The 19,003-nt window shown below is 46.3% G+C and overlaps 1 protein-coding gene across 5 annotated transcripts in view; it reads left to right on the forward strand.

Moving 5' to 3' along the window:
* The window catches only part of NEDD4L (NEDD4 like E3 ubiquitin protein ligase), a gene marked incomplete at its 5' end in the record, with an annotated part of 102,734 nt that overhangs the window by 61,314 nt on the left and 22,417 nt on the right, over positions 1-19,003 (forward strand). For 2 of the 5 annotated variants that reach the window (XM_084278159.1, XM_084278158.1), the window contains 10 exons: positions 2,623-2,673; positions 6,637-6,698; positions 6,803-6,905; positions 7,769-7,935; positions 9,161-9,293; positions 10,317-10,499; positions 11,962-12,036; positions 13,853-13,912; positions 16,437-16,568; positions 17,022-17,141. In XM_084278159.1, the coding sequence (XP_084134285.1) occupies positions 2,623-2,673; positions 6,637-6,698; positions 6,803-6,905; positions 7,769-7,935; positions 9,161-9,293; positions 10,317-10,499; positions 11,962-12,036; positions 13,853-13,912; positions 16,437-16,568; positions 17,022-17,141 (1,086 nt within the window). The remainder of the gene's footprint in view (positions 1-2,622; positions 2,674-6,636; positions 6,699-6,802; positions 6,906-7,768; positions 7,936-9,160; positions 9,294-10,316; positions 10,500-11,961; positions 12,037-13,852; positions 13,913-16,436; positions 16,569-17,021; positions 17,142-19,003) is intronic. The other 3 variants (XM_084278160.1, XM_084278156.1, XM_084278157.1) reach the window with 2 other exon arrangements.

Here is a 19,003-nt window from a genome sequence, read left to right on the forward strand (position 1 = left end):
TTGGGGATCACAGAAGAAGAATTCTTAGGATGTTATTGTAAAAAATACGAATTTTAATATTAAACTTAATGCTCTGCTATGAGAAATATGTAAACTTGGCTTTGGAGCAGCAGTATGCACTTCCTGGAATTCTGTGCATAGCGTGGTTATAAATAAGCAGGAGATTATTTGGGAATCACTGGGGCTGATATCTGGTGTCATAAACAGTATCTGGAGAAATTGTTTTCCCTGACAGGCAGTTGATTTTTGAAACATGCAATATGCTTTATTTCTAAAATCCATCTCTTATTAACAAATACCAAGCATACCCAATCACATAGATGCTGTTTAATTACTTTATACTTCATCTGTTGCCAAATTTTCATTCCTTTGTCTGTTGAATTCCAGTCCAGATCAAAAAGAAGTCGTCATCTTTAGGGAAGATACTAAAATGATTGACAGCTATAGGGTTGTAAATATATGGGGGAGTTATCTTTTATTTGTGCATGTGTCCATAGCATTGGAAACATGAAATATTTGCATTCAATTAAGTGGGGTTTTAAAAGTCTTCAGAAAAGTATTCCCTTCATTGTTGATGCTCTTAATAAGCTCCACGAATCTGTGTGTTCTGCTTCATTGTGACCTTTTATTAACTTACTGTTACCTGATGTATAATGTCATGGCTACAGGGAAGTGAGGGATGGAGTCGCCGCCAAAACGGAACCGCCGCGTTCAGAGGCGTAAATTTTAGGTGTTGTGTTAACCAAACCCGGGTGCCATCAGCCGGTGGTGGTTTCTCATGGAGGTTTCTGTTTGCCCCCATGCAGGCCCCTGGCCCCGTGATGTCCTAGTGCCGTGGGCTCGGTGCCGCAGCCTGTGTCCTCCCCTCAGACACGGCAGCTCCCCACAGCGCAGCCTGCCCCGGCCTGCTTGGCTCTGCCCTTCTCCCGGGCCATGCCACAGCCTGGGAGACAGGCAGAGCTCGCGGCTCGGCCTCCCCTCGGCAGGGGTGTCTGGTCTGGCTCTCTGGTCAGCGAGAGGGGAGCGGGAGTGGCCGGGGCCTGGTTCAGGCCGTGTGCTGCTCGTGGGCCTGTCGCTGGCAGGTCTCTGTACAGCTCTGTTCGCCACCTCAGGGCTCGCCCCGTGGGCTTCGATGTGTGAAACAGGATCTGCGTTTCAGGCTTGGCCACGTTTCAGTCGAAGTTACTGTAAGATGCAGGTTTCCTCGGTCTCGGGTGGGCAGTGGAAGAAGCAGTAAGCAGTGACAGGATTAGGGGCACACCGGCGCCATCTTTAAGCACGTCTGCATGCCGGCCGTCAGGCAGAGCTTATGCAGCTCTGCAGTTCTCTCCCTAGATCCTGTCCAAAGGGTGCTGTGTGTGTCCAGTTGGGTGAGGTGAAGATCTGTCAGATAAGTGAACTGATAGAGGAGACACGGGAGGGCTGACCCGGTGTCTGCACAGTTGCCCCTGGCCAGCACGCTGCTGCCAGCCCTCCTGCTCCCTTGGGAGGTGTGTGACCTGCTGCATTGCCAACGTGGGCATGGCCACATTGTGAGGCACTTCACAGTCCCAGTGAGCTACACAGACATGGGGCATTTTGGGTAAGACAAAGGGATCTCCTCATGCAGTGCCTGCCTCTAAGGGCTGTGTGTTTTACTGCCTTTTATTCCTGGGTTGCTCTCTATTACTTGCCATCAGGGGAGATCAACTGACCCGTGCGTGTGGGATTCAGATGGGGAGGTGGCCTGCTCTTTTGGTTTGCACAGGGATGTGTCGAAATGGAATGGGGTACTAACAGCCAGGGTTTAAAGAAAACTCACCCCCGAGATTGAGGTTCACAGTAAGAGGTACCAGCGCAGCTCTGCTCTTTGTGTGAGGGTAGGTGGCAGCCAGACAGAGCAAAGGACGTACAGAAGCATGGTGTTTATCCTCTGTGTGGCCATAACTGCGTGTGAGGGAATTGGATGCTGTGTGGCCTGAGTGTTGGTGTGACCACATCCATGTGCTTAACCTGAACAGCCAAGTCTCCAAGTAGGAGATGGAGGGTTACTCAGAAGGCTGGTTGTAAGGACGTGCAGTGGCACACAGCAAGCGCTCCGAATGAACGGAACAGTGTTCCTACAAACGAGGCCGTTCTGGTGCTGTGGTTTCTGTTTGGTAAAGTCAGAAGCCACAGCATCATTTGGGGGAAAAACGCTGGCAATTTGTGCAGCTGTGTCTTCACTGCCGGGCTCCCCTTCCTTCCCTTGTCAGGTCTGCATATGAGGTTCTCCTGCCAAAAATCACCAAACGTGAATGTTTTGACCACGTGGTAAACAGTAACTTTGCTCTGGGATATAATGCCCATGGGGACTAGTTCATGGAAGGAGGTTGCTGCTGTGTGCTTTGAATTACGTGGGGCAGAACGTGGTCTGTGCATAACATACTGGGGACTAAGAAGCAATTCGAGGCTGGCACAGGGAATGTGCTGCTGCAGTAGGTAAATTGCAGCTACAGACACTGTGCAACAATAAAGAGGCAGAAATTGCTAGAATAGTGGTGCTCAACCATCTTTGGTTTTGTTTCACTGACTGGATTGATGTTTGTCAGTTCTTTGCCCTTAGAAAGTGACTTCTTCCTCTGCCTTTTTTCTGTTTGACAGACTAGAGACGACTTCCTGGGTCAAGTGGATGTGCCGCTCAGTCACCTGCCGGTAAGCTGTGCTCTCCTGTCCCCAGGTGTGACAAGCCGTGATGCCGTGGGGAGTTTATATCCATAAGCTGTTTCCAATTAAACTTCCTTACAGTAAAGTGTTCCCAGCACAGAGTTAGAGGCTGAAAGGAAAACGTTATGGACAGCAGAGCCCCCCCATGCACAGGAATTCAGATAAAGTGTTCCCTTTGTAGGGACAAGAAAGATGGTTGTTCTCCAGGATCCATTAAATTTCCCAACATCCAGGATATTCACTTCTCATCCTGATTCTTTCTTAAAGCCTTGTCTGTCAGAGTCAGGTCAAGAAGGACCTGTGGCTAGCAGACCAGTTGTTTCTCACCTTGTCCTGGGTGGTTATAGTCCCGTTAATCTTCTGGCTTCTTCCTTTTCGTGGGTGTCCCCTACAGCTGAACCTGGTGTATCTCCCTTAGAAAACTCCAATTTCCTCCAGCACTTTGTTAAAACATGGAAAAATAGGCATTTTTGGCTCCTGTTTTTCTGTTTGATTTTCTGTCTATATCATTTAAAACAGTTTCATAAATTGTATGCAAAGAGATATGAATCAGATTTTAAAAGTTGACATCTGGAGGGGTTTCTTGTGGCTTTTTTTGAAAGTTAGTTTGAGCACTTGGGCTGATGCCTGCTGTCAGTGTCACACATTTACAGGTGTTTCTGAAACACCAACCAGCATTGTGCAGGCACCTCCCTCTGTTTTATACAGACAGGTCAGGTAAAGCCTTAGTTACTGAGATGTGATAACCTTGTGTCTGGCACCTCTGTTACATGCAAGAGACACGCTATGGGATGACTGGAGCCCATCAGCTTAGAGCTGCCACAGCACTGTGTCACTCTGCCTGTCACCAAAGTCAGTCAAGTGGTGGAACAGAGTCCATGTGAAATTCAAAGTGTAGAAAGGTTGAGGCTAACCTCAGTTTGTGCTCACAGCAGGTGAAGTCTCTGCCTTGGGTAGAGAGCTGACGTTACATGCTGATGGGTCTCTGGTACTACCGTCCCATGCTGCAAAACTGTCAGTCTCAGAGGTGTTGGGAGAAGTGAACACCAGTTCTTCCCTGCATGGGTAGATTTGCTTTGGGTTTTCAGGATTGCTGTATGGTCTGTGTCTTTTTTCCATGTAGGAGAGGAAAATCCCAAGTGACCTTTGCAGACAACGTTTCTGCCAGAAACCCATTTGTTTTGGCTTTTTGTGTTCATGCTGTATTTTACCCTGTACTTCAAAGCTGACTTCGATCCCTGACAGAAGAACTGAGGTTAGAAGGGCACAGGGCACAAAACATGAAACACTGCAGATGGTTTTCATCATCTTTTTAAACAGTAGAGAGTACACTTTCTACCTCACAGAGAGCTCTAGTAAATTGTACATACGTACACATGTATGTATGCTGTGGTGGTGTTATGCTTGGCATGCGTGTTCTCCGGTATACTGTCATGTTTTGGATGACTGATGTTGTCTGGACAGAGTTAATATTTTTAAAATGTTTTGTTCATCTTACTGCCATGAGCTTGGAGGGTTTTGAAAGGAATGGTGACCCTGGGATGGTGGAAGTTCTGTCTGCAGCCAGATACAGGGTCGGGTTTGGCATGGCTGTTGCTATTTGTGCCTGAGTTTGATTTCTTGCTACTGATGGATGTTCCTGTAGGAGGAGAATGGCTTGGTAATGACCTTCACAGTGATGCTTGTTTAGATATGTCTGTTGTGGCTGATCTTGAGTCAGATCAGAGATTGTTGTTGGCTTGTAAACTATCACAGGTGAAAAATCTGGTGGAACAGACTATCAGAAATGTATTCTGGTGAAAAATGCATCTGTCCTTTTTCATCTGAAGGAGCTCATGCCATATGAGCTGTATTGTGGGGTAGTATTTTACCTGTACCTGTGTGCATGCTTCCACTAACGTGTACCCATATGTGTTGGCTGAAGAGCCTGGGCACAAGGGAGCAGGGGTCCTCCAGAGTCAGGCCACGTGTGTCCTGCAGACCACGGCTGTGAAGTGCCAGTGATGGAGAACACGCCTGCGGGCTCAGGTAGAATTGTAAAGTCCCTTCTGAGGAAGTTTTGCTTCCCATAATGGCAGTCTCAGCGAGGTCTGGGATCTGTCACTCCCTGCTGTGAGGAACTGGCAGCTTTCCTTTCTCCTTCCGTGCTCCGTGGGGAGAACACAAGTGAGCATTCATCTCTCTCTAGCTTATGTTTGAGTGGAATGCCAATCACTTGAAAGTCTTCTGGCTTTACAGAGAAGATCCAAGACTGTAACATTTCCTGGGTCAGCTGCTTAACTGCCACCAAGAATAAAGTCTGTTATGCCCAAAAGATGAAATATTGCAGAGCAGAGCTGCTGATTCCTCCTGGGCTCCCTGGAGCGTGGCTGTGGTGCCTGCATGGAATATTGCAGAGCAGAGCTGCTGATTCCTCCTGGGCTCCCTGGAGCGTGGCTGTGGTGCCTGTACAAAACCATCCTCGCTCTCCAGGTTCACAGAAAGTTCCTTTGGCTCCAGAAGCCACTTTCCTCAAAAAAACCTTCCTGTGGGAAAGCTCACAATGCATATCCCTGAGCAGTCCTTTCTGTAGCTGTAATGTCACCGTGTGTCCCTGGGACACTTACTGCTGTGGCCTCATGCTCTGGCAGATGGTTGTTTGCTGCTTAGAGAGGTGTGTGCGCTGGCTCAGTGCTGGGGGAAACACGCTGTTCTCGTCCATACTGGCCTCGTTCATCCTTCTGCCCTCAGCGAGAGGCACCGTGGTGCACCTATTAACAAGTGTTTGTTTCCTCTTTCTGGCTGTGCTGGTCCTTAGTTAGCCTAGGTCCCTGTTTAATACTCTCTAGTTGCCAGCTACAAACACTGGTTAAAATATGTGGGTTCTTACTTTGTGTAGTCACAGCTGGGTGCTGGAGAGCAGTCCTGCCGTCACGTGTGCTCTGCCTGCCTGCCTCTCAGAGGAAATGCCTTGCAGGCCAAAGGGCTGTGTGGTGTCTGGTTAGTGCCTCAAGTAATGAGTGAGGACTGATTTTGCATCCCTACGTATCCACTTGGAAATGCAAAGCTTTCAGAGATCAGTGTTCTGGAGGCTCTGGGCACTCCTGTCTATGGGCTGGGACAGGGTGGACAGACACACGACCAGCTCTTTCAGTGGGCATGACCATCTGGGAGGCACCTGCTGACTGTGCTCCCTTGGAGGAAGCTTGGTGCTGCTCTGAGGCACCAGATCCCAAGTCTTACCAGAGTTGCACATCCTCAGGGTAACGCAGCCCATGCCTCCGGTTCTGCCAGCCCCAGGTACACGATCAGTTAGAATAAAGTACCCCAAACAGTCCACAAATACCTGTAGAGATTTCAGATCCTCCTACCTTGTCGGTTTTAAACTCCTGGGTTTGTACCTGTACCTGTGTTCTGCAGAGGTGGAGGATGAGACTGGTTTGATAAGAAAGCTGAAGTACTCCTATAAGAGCAAGTTTTCACCATCTAAGGCTTTATGAAACTTGGAGTTAAGGGAGATCAGAAGATGGAATATGTCAGCCTGGTAGTTCTACTTATGTTCATCATAAAGTATTTTAGAGTCTTAATTATTTTTGAAAGTCCCAGGTGCTATGAAATAAAACCTGACAGCGTCCTGAGGAGTTTTACCTCATCGCTTCCTAAGGTTCATCTACTGCCAAAGGCTTTCCTGCCACTGCCGTTGGGAAAAGGGGGAAGGGGTTTCTTTAGTTGGCCTCCTCCTCCGATTCCGAGCCCAGGGTGTTGTGTACAGTGAGGCTTGGCTCAGCACCCCTGGCCTTCGCAGGGACGAGGAGCAGGCAGCTTCTGTGGCCGTGCTCTGACACCTGAGGGTCACACTGGGGTTTGACATCTTCTCTAGTGTTCCTGCCGTGCCTGTGGTGTGAGCATTGGCTCTGTGTCTCTGTACTTGTGGGAAGCCCTTTAATTTGCCGTTTTCTTAAATGCTTATAGACTGAAGACCCAGCCATGGAAAGGCCATACACATTTAAGGATTTCCTTCTCAGACCAAGAAGGTGAGGGGGAGGACCTTTGTGTTTTCAAACATTTCTTACTTCAAGTTTTGTTATTTGCAGCCATTTAAAGGTTGTTGAATGAAACGTACCTCCTTGTCTTCTAGCCACAAATCTCGTGTAAAGGGTTTCTTGAGACTGAAGATGGCTTATATGCCTAAAAATGGTGCTCAGGAAGAAGAAAACAGTGATCAAAGGGATGAATCTGAGGTAAGGCTTAATGCTTTTGGAAGCCCTTGAGTTACTAGAGATTCAAGCATAATCGTAGAAGTTGTACCTTGAAGGAGAAACGCCTGTAAGTGTAAGTAGCAGCTCACTGTCTGCTCTTGCTCCAGCTTTATTTTTCAAACTGTAAGCTGCTGTTCCCTCAACCATTCAAGTATTTGAATGCATTGCCACTTCCACAGTGAGTTCTGGAGTCTGTGTGGCTCAGTCTGTGAGCGAGCAGAAGCCGAGGTCATGCCAAGGAGAAGAATTCCCAAAGTCCCCTTGCAGACATGATGGTCTGTGCTGGGTCCCTCTCCTCCAGAGCCCACGTCAGAACAGGCGTTGGGGTGTTTGCATTTCCTTGGCAGCGCTGACTTTGCAGAGAACAGCTCGTGGCTCGTGCAGGCACGGCAGGTTTAGACCCTTCTCAGCTGTCTGTCAGCCATCACCCATTCCCAGAACAAGCTGCGGTGGGGCTGGCAGGGGGAATGTCAGCCCAGGTTTGCCTGGTCACCCCTAACTGGGGAATGAGGGCTCTCGTCCCGAGCCACACGTCTCAGAGTTGAGCAGTGTTCTCTTTGTCTGCTTGGCTGGGGCTCTGCACCTTGCCACCACTGGAACAACAACCACCCAGTGGCGGTTGGGACCCCTCTTGTAACAGGCCAGTGGGCGGGGGGTTGTCACTGAAACGGGGTGCGTGCTGTGACCCCAAGGTCTGTGTGTTTCTCTGTGGTTCACATTTAAGCAGTTTTGGGGTTCTCTCTGGGAAATCTCCAGGACCTGCCCCTTACATGCTAATGTGAGGAACAGCACAATAGCTGCTCTGTGGAACCTTAACACTTTATTTCTTCTTCTTCATTGCTAAGCATGGATGGGACGTGGTCGATTCCAGTGACTCTGCATCGCAACGTCAGGAGGAGTTACCACCTCCTCCGCTGCCCCCTGGGTGGGAAGAAAAGGTGGACAACCTGGGGCGGACTTACTATGTCAACCACAACAACAGGACTACGCAATGGCACCGACCGAGCTTAATGTAAGTGGCAGTGGAGTGCAGGGATCCCCCTGTGTGCAGAGTTATCAGGAAGGATAGGGATCTTTTCCAGCAAACATAACTATTTTGAATTTACAGGCTCAAGGCTGGAAAAAGCCTTTGGTGAGACTCCTATAAAGGGGTTGTAAAGCTCTTTAGTTACAGCTTCATCAGGGCTGTACTGCGGGGCTGGAACGGCACCTTGTCCAGCAACAGTTTTCACAGGTGTGCTGGTAAATCGGGAGCCAAAGTCTGGGTCCCTTCAGCTAAAAGGGAAATGTCCTTTTTTAAGAATGACAGACAGCTCCCCACCCCCAGCAAATGACGTGTACACACAGTATTCTGGGAGTTCTAGGAAAGCTGAAGGGGTGGGAGGGAAGTCAGTGCATCAACAGCATGTCTTAGAGTACTGGGAGGCAGATGGGGAACTTCCCAGGAAGTAATTTACAGGAATAAATTACTTCTGTACAGACTGTTGAACAGGTAAGGGGGGGGAAAGTCAACTCTAATTAGCTTTAATGAAGTCAAAGGGGTCAGCTCGGAGGAGATCCAGATGATTATTCAGTCTGTAGGCTGCACTGCCTGTGTGCACTGGTTGTGCTGCTGCGGAGTTCCACTCCAGCCCTCCTGATGTGTTTCCCAGGATCAGATTCAGAGAGCTGTGCAAGCTCACACGTTAAGAGCATGGAGGATTGTCAGTGTGAAGAGCTCTGCTGAAACCATGGCTTTTTAAACCTCTTGTGTTATTCCTCATCGTCCCTCTGATGTACGAGGGAAGCTGATGTCCAGTGTTACATGCCAAGTACAAGTTACTCCTGGGGAGATTCCAACTGGACATGAGAGGAACGTGTTTCCTGGTGTGAACAATCTGACACTGCAATCGTCTCCCCAGGGAAGGGGTGGGTTCCCCAGAGCCCAGAGGGTGCTGGGCCATCTTGTCTAGACTGGGCTTTTGCCGAGGGCTGGAACCACAGGATCCTGGGGGTCCCTTCCCACCCACTACCTGTGACTGTGTGACACTAGTCAAGCGCTTCTGGTTTTGTTTAATCGGGACTGAGAAATTAAACAGTCTCCTGTTCGTGAGGCCTGACCCAGGCCAGAATCATGATTCTTAGAATCAAAAGCGTTGATGAGATTTGGAAGCAGGACCAAGGCAGGGGTTTTAGTTTAACATTCATTTGTTTGTTGTTCTTTTCTCCATCTCATGCTTTCACTTCCCGCTCCCCAGTGATGTGGGGTCGGACTCAGATAACAACATCAGGCAGATAAACCAGGAAGCAGCCCACAGGCGGTTCCGCTCTCGGAGACACATCAGCGAGGACCTGGAGCCTGAACCTATGGAGAGCGGGGACATGCCTGAGGTAGGTAAAGGCCTTGGGTTTAAGAAGTTCAGCAAGCTTCAAGCTGATGTGTTTCTCATTTGTCAGCTAGTTACTGTACAACATACCATGTGAAACGTTGCTATATATTAGTGGAAATTGCCTCAGTAAAATACCAGGGACACAATTAAAATCCTGAGCAGCTCGTTCAGAGGTGCCATGTGTTTGTGGCTGCCTGATCATGTCTGCACGTTATTAATTACGTTATTAAACATTTGTGATTCCAAGCACTGCTCAGAAATAGACTGATAGACACACTTCAGTATTCTGCTTGGAGTAACAGTGGAATGAGTTGTAAAAGGAAGAGAAACACACTGGCTGGAACTGCCACGTCCTTCAGTTTTCTTTAATGTCTTGATCTAGAGGAAGGAGAAGCTGTTGGGGTTTTCCTGAGATTTTGTTAATTAGGGTGTTTAATTTATTGCTAGACTAAATACATTTGTAGGCTGAAGTGAGAGTCTGTGTCACAGCTCTGATCTCATTCATTTTAAGGAACGTTTTGCTCTCTGAATCACAGACAACTTTTTAGTGAAAGCTCGTTTTATTGTTACACTCATCACCTGTTAATATTTGATTTGCAGATACTAATAAGTAGTTTCTATTATGCATTTAATTCTAAATTAAAATTGACAGTTGCTTCTTTCAAGTTTCTAGTGAGAGTGCAGAATTAGTTACATTTTAAATGAAGTTCCAAATAGAATTGGTTTAACAAGCTCTTTCTCATGCATCTTTTAGTCGGCATCATTTTGTGTGTTGAATCATGAAGTGTGTCCTCATCAACATGGGGGCTGTTTTGAAGGCAACGTGGAAGCCATTTCTCCTGTGACTGCTTGGCATGGAGTAGAGAGTTTGTTTGTGTGGGGTAGGGGTTGGTGTGTTCCTGAAGTACTGAGGCTGATGGTTGTCACGCTTGTCGCAATGAGGTGGTGGTCACATTGAAGGCAAAGGGGAGGAAGACTGGGTCTGGCTTTGCAAATCCTTAACGTAGCTTTTCTCCTTTGCCAGCCTTGGGAAACCATTTCAGAGGAGGCGAGTGCGAGTGGAGATTCCCTAAGCCTGTCACTGCCTCCTCCTCCTCCTCCTGCGTCTCCCGTCTCCCGCACCAGCCCTCAGGAGCTGTCTGAGGAACTGAGCAGAAGACTCCAGGTCACTCCTGACTCCAATGGGGAACAGCTCAGTTCTTTGATGGTATGTGACATGCTGCTCTTTCTGCATCAGCCTCTCTCACTGTGACCTGTCAGTCTGACGTGATCTGAGCCGCTCACACGGATGGGTGGCAGTTACTGGGCTGAGGAAGATCTGATCTTACAACAAATGCATGGTGACTTCACCAGAGAGCAAAGTGCCCTGAGGAGCAGGGTTCCTCAGTTCAGATTTAACATGTGCAGGCTCTCCTGCTAGGGCTGTGGTGAGACCACATACCTGATACTAGACTGTCAAGCTAGGCACTTCCAAAGGAAAGAGGAAGCCAATGCTCCTTGAACTCCATTCCATGCTCCATGTCATGACAGGGTGATTTTTCTTAGATTGGGGATTTGGGTTGTACAGGCTGATATTACAGCCTTTTCTTTCCATGGGGATGATACAGGACTAGTGTATCCAGCCTGACCCTTGAGGGTTTTTCCCAGACAGCTCTCATGTCTCTACATCCATGCACAGTTAATTTACAGCACAGCCATGTTGCTGACAGAGCTGAGGGGTGTTTGGATGTGTGCTCAAGTGTTTTGTCTGTGTGGTGCCAGGAAGCACTTTAGTCTTGCTGGTCACTGAGTTGTCAGACAAACCCTTTGACTTTAACCTTGAGCAGAACATACAAACAAGGTGTAACACCATTCTTTCTGGATGTTTCTAAACACTGATCTTTCAGCAGAATGTGATCTTAGGGCTGTTGTGTCCATCAGGAGCTGGTGTTTGTGTTACACCTCTCAAACAGTTTCTCTGTGGGGCTGTTACCTTATCTTTCAGTGCTGCATGTGAGTGGCTATAAATAGGCCAGGTGATGGCTCCTTTGTAAGGGCACTAAACGCTGCCCCATTAATACCCAGGACAGGGTGATGGTGGTTACTCTTTGATTAAAGAAGAGGCATTGGTTACACAACATAATAAGGTTAAGATTACCTGGGTACATTTGTTCATGTTGACATTTCTCCTGTAGAAAAGTGATGAGCCCTTTATTAAAGTGATGTATATGAAGGGTCAGTGTCAACAGAGAAATTGTACATACCTGGTAAAATAGAAGTAGTTACTAAGTGTTTACAGGAGATCTTGTTACAACAAGGGTTGTACCTGTGAAGCATAAATAATCTGTCTAGTAATTGGGTATGTTCTGGTGTCCTTCTGGGGGCATTATTTATATTCCATCTCTAATGATCATTAGGATACACAGTCCCATCCCTAGCAGTTGGTTTGGTTTAGGATAAGACTTCTGGGTTAACTCCAGCCAGCCTGAGTGCTCCTCTCTCCTGTCAAACAGAGCACTTTAAAGCTGTTCCTAACGTTAGGACTGCAGAGTAAGCGAGAGCCCATGTGCTGAGATGCACATAAGTATTTTTGGGGGTTCAGTTAAATGGGAAAAAAGTAAAATTACTGTATAAAACATGATGTTTTAAGGTACCTTAACTTAAAGATATGTTTCTCTTTCTTTTTCCAGCAGAGAGACCCGTCTTCAAGATTAAGGTCTTGCAGTGTAACAGACGCAGTTGCTGAACAGTGTCAATTATCCCTGGTAAAGCAAAGCTCATTTCTATTTCTTTCTGTTTGAACATTCTCTGATAGTGAATTGCACCTTTTCTTAGGCCAGTTCCAGTCAGATACAAATCAGTCACCAGACATGTGACTGTCCCAAATACCAAATGAGTATCCTCAGGGTCAGCTGCTAAAATGAGGACAGTTGTGAGAGAGAAAAATGTTTTGAGCCTGACAGTGTAGTCACACCAACTTGAGTTACCTGACCCAGACCTTCAGTTCACTGCACTCTCTGTCTGCAGTCAGTGGAGAGAGAAAAGTGGGTGTTTTCAGCTAGTGTAAGTGAGGACAGAGGCACCATCAACACTCAGAACTGCAGCAGCCATAGCACTCTCCCATCATATATATTTTGGTGTCCATAAATTGATTTTACTTGAACATATAAGTCTGTACAACATTAAGAAGGATTGGTGTTTTACCTAGCTGTACCTGAAAGGAGCCTTTTCTGATGGCCATCGTACGATGGGACTGAAGAGAATGGCATCTGCTGTAGTTTTTTAACCTGAGCCCTTTGAGTCAGCAGTTTCTGCTGCAGTTTTATTGTTGAAGAAGGAAAAGATGCAGAGACAGGTTTTAAACCACAATTCTCTTTCACACTGTAACCATGCACACCTTTGCTCTGACTGATGGAAAGTTCTGCATGTGTTGTGTAGAACCCGAGTAGGGGGTTTGCCAAGGTACTGGGCTGTAGAGAGACTGTTTAAACAGGGCTGTGCAAGGTGAAAGGCTTTTTGAGTGAAAGCAGTCCTGTTCTCAAAACAATATTTTAAAAAATGAGACTTCTCACCCAGGGCTTTCCCCCCAGTGTTTTAGTGAATGAATCCACCAACAGCAAACTTGTGTATCTGTCACTTTAATAGAATTACTGAGGAAACAGCCTGCCAGTAAGTTTGTTGCTAAAGGTGATGCCTCCTTGGCTTGTGCTTTGTGCTGCTGTTGCATTTGCAGGTGTTTCTCTCAGTTTAACTAGTTCACGTGTTGGAGAGGCTGCTGCTGTGTCCACACGTGCTGCTCGCAGCCGCACGCGATCGCTGCTGTTCTCAGCACACATCCCTCTGCTCTCCCCTGGGTGAACAGTGGTGTGGTTTCCAGGGCAGTTGTGTCTTCACTGTCTTTTCTCTCTGCTCACCAGTTGAGCCCGAATGCTATCTGTCCCAGAGGTGTTCTGCTTCATGACTTAATGCCACCTTCTGGAGCCTGGGACTCTGTGTGCTCAGGCTGGGATTGGGCATACGTCTGTCACTGGGTTATCATAGAACACTTTCTCCAGCACACTGCTCTAAAACCTGATCTTAATCATCTTTAATCCTGACTGAGCCAATCCTAGTTTATCTTCTAGTAACTAAACACATACTTTGTTCTTCTTGCCTGTAATAGTCCTTGCTGAAAACTCACAGTACCAGTTCCACCTTTTTCATCTGACTTCTGTGCACTCATTGATGACCATTTTGTTGTTAAATACCTTGTTAAGGGGCAGAACATGCAAAACCTGGTTTTGGGGGAAAAGTCACATTACATTTAGAACAAATGTTCTTACGCTCTTCAGCAATACTGAGTGCACAGAACTGGGTATGAGAACTCTTGAAATTAGTCCCTTGGTGGTTTCATATCCCGTTCTGACTCGACTGTCGGTGATGGATGACTCAGGGTTTTTGCTGTTATCTTCAGCATTCCTTCCATCTAATTGCTGTCTTAAGAAAGTGGAGTGTCTGCGATCCCTTGCTCCTTATGTGATGGTAACCTGTGACCTTCATCAGTAAATATACTTACCTGTAACATGTATTATCATTTAACAGCAGAGTGGCCCATCTGGGAGAGCTCGTTCTTCAACTGTCACAGGTGGTGAGGAACCAACGGTAATAATACTCTTTATCAAGCACTATCTGCAGATGAAACATGGGTAGATTGAGGTCTTGACAATAAGGAGCTTTTTTCACGAGCAGCAGCATGTTGAATGAACAGAGCCATTGAATCAATAGTTATTGTTGTTTCAGAGTCTCTCAGAATCTCTCAAAACACATCAGTTTGACTCAAACACCAGTGTTTGAGTGCTGTGGAGATGTCCTGAGTGCTAACAAAGCTATGCACTGAGGAAATGCTCTAGGCTTCTGAAAAATGAAAGGTACAATACCAGATACTGAAAGAACTGGGGATTAGACACAGGAGATCAGTGACTGTGTGTCTGGCTTTAGCTTGTCTCTGTCTCCCCTTGGCTCTGTTTGGCTGATGCATTGTAATTCTTAGAGCTGATCCTAATTTGAGAACCCATGGAGCTGCAGTAATATGTCATATAGCTCTTAATGGTCTTACTCAATGCCAGTTTTCATTTCCCAGTAGTTGTTCAGCACTCTAAGGCTGGATTTTTACTTCATTATCCAGTGGAATTCTGGAAGTGCTTTTCTGAAAGTGTGATACAAGGAAAGCGGCTGCAATTTATATTGAACTTTGTCAAAACCAGCCCATCTTCTTATAAACTGATTAAATGTCAGTCTGAAGGAAGTTATTTCATGGAAATTGTTTTACAGTAACTGCCAGAAAGGGCTTTTATGAAATAGCTGCTCCTAGGTAGTTTGTTTCAGGGAATGAAGTTTAATTCAAACTGGGTGTTCTGTGGTACCATCTGTACTTACTGGGGTTTAGAACCAGAGGGACATGCTTAGATTTTGTTCTGGCAAATCTCAAACCTTCTTGTGCCCTTGCGAAACCTGTGCAACTTGTTAGGTGTTAGTTAAAATCTGCCCTACGTTGAACTGTAACGTGAAGGTCTTCTGTGGGCAGAGCATCTCATCTTGATTATACTTTTTAGAGCACAGTATTCATGGTTTACTGCACATAACTGAGTTCAAATTCACTGGCTTGTAATTCACATAGCTATATCATAACCCATAATTCATACAGCTATATCATAACCCATCATTCATATCTAGACCCATAATTCATACAGCTGTATCATAACCCATCATTCATACACAGACCCATAATTCATACAGCTCTATCACAGAGGCTTTACTTAATTGCAGCTTACTGATGGGCCCCTGCGCCCCCACTTTGCCTTCCTTCAGTGTGCACTGTGCTCAGAGTTGTAGAGGAATTTGCTTTTCGGGATTTATTCTTTCTAAGTGCCCAAGGACCTCGACCACCTCCACAGAAAGTGGACCAAAGCAGGCCTCACTGAACAAAGATCTAGGCCTGGGTGCTGACAGCACCTTCACGTGCCACAGCTTTGCTGCAGTCACTGATACATGGGCCTGACTAGAGAACAGGAACCTGCCCTGGTATGGCAGGAATTCCTCTGTCTCCAGCTCCTGGTACTTCCATCAGTTACTGGGGAAAAAGCCTTTCCTGACTGCTCTGAATTTGTTTCCCTCACTGACAGCCTGGGTACCTGTTCTCAACCTGTTACACAGGCGAGTGATCCCTCAAGAGGAGTCCCAAACCAGCAAGTCGTGACCGAGCTTAATAAACATGTAGATTGATGTGGGGTGTATGGTCTGAAGACGGTAACTCCCTGAGCATCCTCCCCTGCTAAGATACTTGCAGACAGGGGCAGGGTTAAACATTCTCTCTAGGCTCTATCTCTTCAAGAAGCTCTGCTGTCTGTGTTACAACGTGTTTTTTTTTTTCTTCCCTCTGTATGTCCAGGAAAAAATGTCCAATTGGCTTAAGCCCTGAGTATTTTCCCCACAGGAGGTATGCAAGACCACCTCAGCAACACACAATGACATAATTGTTGTGTTGAACAGTGACATCACTTGCTGAATGACAATTAAACCATTGTCATTTGGCACAGTTATTGTTACCCTTGTGTTTTCCTGGGAACAATGTCTTTCTTGTAGAGCTTTTAGTATAAAAGACTTGGCACACTAAAGTTGGGGCTCTGGTTTGGGGTGTCTGCCATGTCTGCAGGACACTTAGCCCTGAATGCAGGATTTGTAACCGTAACAAAGTGGTTTAACTTCAGGTTTTAAACCCACAGCAGTTCCTTGCATCTCATTCACAGCACCCAGTGCTACACAGCAGAACCTGACTGCACACTTACTGCAGTTCTTATTACCCATCCATACTAATAAAAAGGGAAAAACATCTTTCTAGGGTAGAGCCATTAAAACACAAAGTTCCTAGTTGTCATTCCATATAATCTAGAAATTAAAACAAGGGCATAGGAGCTTAGCTGTTCCCTGAACAGGACACCTGAGTCTGTGCAGCAGCGACTCACAAGATCTGTTGTGAGAAGGATGTGACTCGCGGGTACCCGAAGACCTTCCGTTAAATTAAATCAGGATTTACAAATGCTGTATGTTAACAAGTTCCTTTTTTAAAACAGCAGCAGTATAGAATTGTGGGTTTAGCTGTTAATGCAGTACTTTCTTGCTTGCACAGCCGTCCGTGGCCTATGTACACACTACTCCAGGCTTACCTTCAGGCTGGGAGGAGAGGAAGGATGCCAAGGGCCGCACATACTATGTCAATCATAACAACCGAACCACGACATGGACACGGCCCATTATGCAGGTATGAGAGCTCTTGTGATTCCTAATTAGATGGCAAACTCTTAGTAGGCATCAAGTATTGTTTCAGTTGAGGCAGTCCCTCAGAACTCTGAAATACAAAGCGTTATCATGACAAGCCAGGATGAGCATAAGAAATTGCAATGATTGGGATTCTTTGTTACTTTTTAGGGGTATTAAGGTACAGATTAAGTTGGTTGCTACAATGGAAAGAATTTACAGAGAGCTATGTGTGAACTAGGAACACATTTGCTGCCTCCTCTAAGGAATCTGAAAGCTGTGTTGATGGAGTAATAGTCCCATATGTTGCTTGCCATCCCAATGGAATTAAATACCTGAGCTTTAAGAATGTTACTGGTAATAACAATAAACCTAGTTAGATCGTTTTTCAAGTGTCCTAGCTGAGGGTGAGCTGTGTTTCGGACAGTGTGCTGACTGGGTTTTGCTTCTGAAATAGCTTGCAGAAGATGGCATGGTTGGGTCAACAGCGAACAGCAGCAACCACCTCAGCGAACCCCAGATCCGGCGGCCCCGCAGCCTCAGCTCGCCCACGGTTACTCTGTCGGCTCCGCTGGAGGTAGGAAACGCTCTGACCAAGAGAGGTCACTTCCTTCAGACTCACTCTTTGCTGTCCTTGTACCTGTTCCCCTCCTCGTTAGCATGCAGCACAGCTCTGCTCACTGTTACTGGGGTTTGCCCCAGTACAGTGCTGCTTTCTGTAGCTGTTCCCATCTGGGTCTCTGTACAGTACAGCAGCATTAGGGATGATGTGGTTTGTGTGTCATTACTTGGTTGGGTTGGCTAAAACGTTCTCTGTGTGTCTGAAACAGACCTTGTTGGGACTCCCTTTGAGTGCTGAGAGTTACAAAATCAGACATGGTTTAAAGTTGAAACACTGATGCTGATAAATTTGAAAATAATACATGCAGCTGAGTTTGGAAAATCTTTGAGTTAAGATACTGATTGCATTTTATAGTCCTTGTATTTAATTCTTTTAAGTATCTGTAAAAGTAATTCAGAATACTGTCAGGTAATACTGCAGCATGTCTGAAGTCATGATTGTATCTTACACAATCAGATACAACCTGTGTTTTCCTTCTGAAAGTGTGATTAAAACTCTTGAAGCAGGGAAGCATGGCTGTGTTGAGGAGTAACTTCTTAAAGACTTCTTCAGACCTAAAGTATGGTGCCTTCTTTGTCCTCCTCTTGCCATCTCTTCCCTGCCCGGGTCCCCACTGCCCTGGAAAGTAAAGATCATAACACTCAGTTCATTTTATGCATCGTTGTTGTTTGCCTCTAACACTGAAGAGTATTCAGACTATTGAGCAGGTTGGTCAGCAGAGGTAGGTGGTTATGGGCCTGACTGCAGGGCGGTGATTGCAGCTCCTATCTACCATAAATTACCTCCACTCAGATGAACCCTCTAACCAGGAGCACTGAATGCTACCCTTGCCCTTTTGAATTTTGAAAACGTGTTTGCTGTAATTTAAATAAATGTATTCTGAAGAACTGAAACACTGAGGGTGCTCCTGTCCCTGCTGACACTTTAAACAGTGGAGCTGGAGGGAGACTAAAACTCGAGCTGGCGCTTAGGGGCAGCAGCATCTTCCTCAGCTTCCCAGTTCTCTCTCCACTCAGAATGTTCAGCTAACCCACCTGGTCAGGGCCCAGAAGCCACAAGGGTGCTGGGGAGCACAAACATGCCACCTTACCCCCACCCCCCTCTGGGGCTGGTTTGCCTTTGTCTTAAAAGTAAGGCATAGACTCCTTAGAAATGTAAAAGGATATGGCCACGAGCAAAGGAATTAGTTCAACTTTTCAGAAGTTCTTTCTTTAGTTTAAATAGTTATTTTTGTTGTAAAATGTTCAGCTGCTTTGTGCATAAGATGTACAGAAAGCTTTTAGTTCGTGCAAGGAATTTGAACTCTGCAGTCTGACTGCATTTTCCATCCCAATGCAGCTCAAAACGAGCCACAGATAAGGCCAGAATAATTTTGGGAATAACTGTGTTTTCTGATACAACACTCAAACAGTGGTGAATAAATCCAGGCTGAGTTAGAGCATTGCCAACATAAGCACACAGATTCTACTGAAGCTTAACAATCAGGAAAAGAAGAAGAAAACAGACTTGCCCATTGCAACCAGTGAGAGCGTTGGGAAGTGTGTCGCGTTCTGGATACTCCGTTGTAGTGTGAGGTGTGTTGTTGCACCACAAGGCAGTGCTTTTATTTTATCTTTCCTTTGTAAAAAGAGATGCTGACATGTACAGGGCAGCTACAGTGAAAGGTGCAGGCAAATGTGGGTGCTGTGGAGACTGGCACTGGAGGGGGGATAAAACACTGCGTCCTCACAGCAAAAGTATGTTGGGTATGTTACAAGGAGCAGAATTTAGCCAGGTAAGTTCTAGGAAGTCAGCCCCAGCACTTCCTTTGTCATTCC

The sequence above is a fragment of the Gallinula chloropus genome (genome assembly GCF_964237585.1).
Source record: "Gallinula chloropus genome assembly, chromosome: Z".
Taxonomy (NCBI): Eukaryota; Metazoa; Chordata; class Aves; order Gruiformes; family Rallidae; genus Gallinula; species Gallinula chloropus.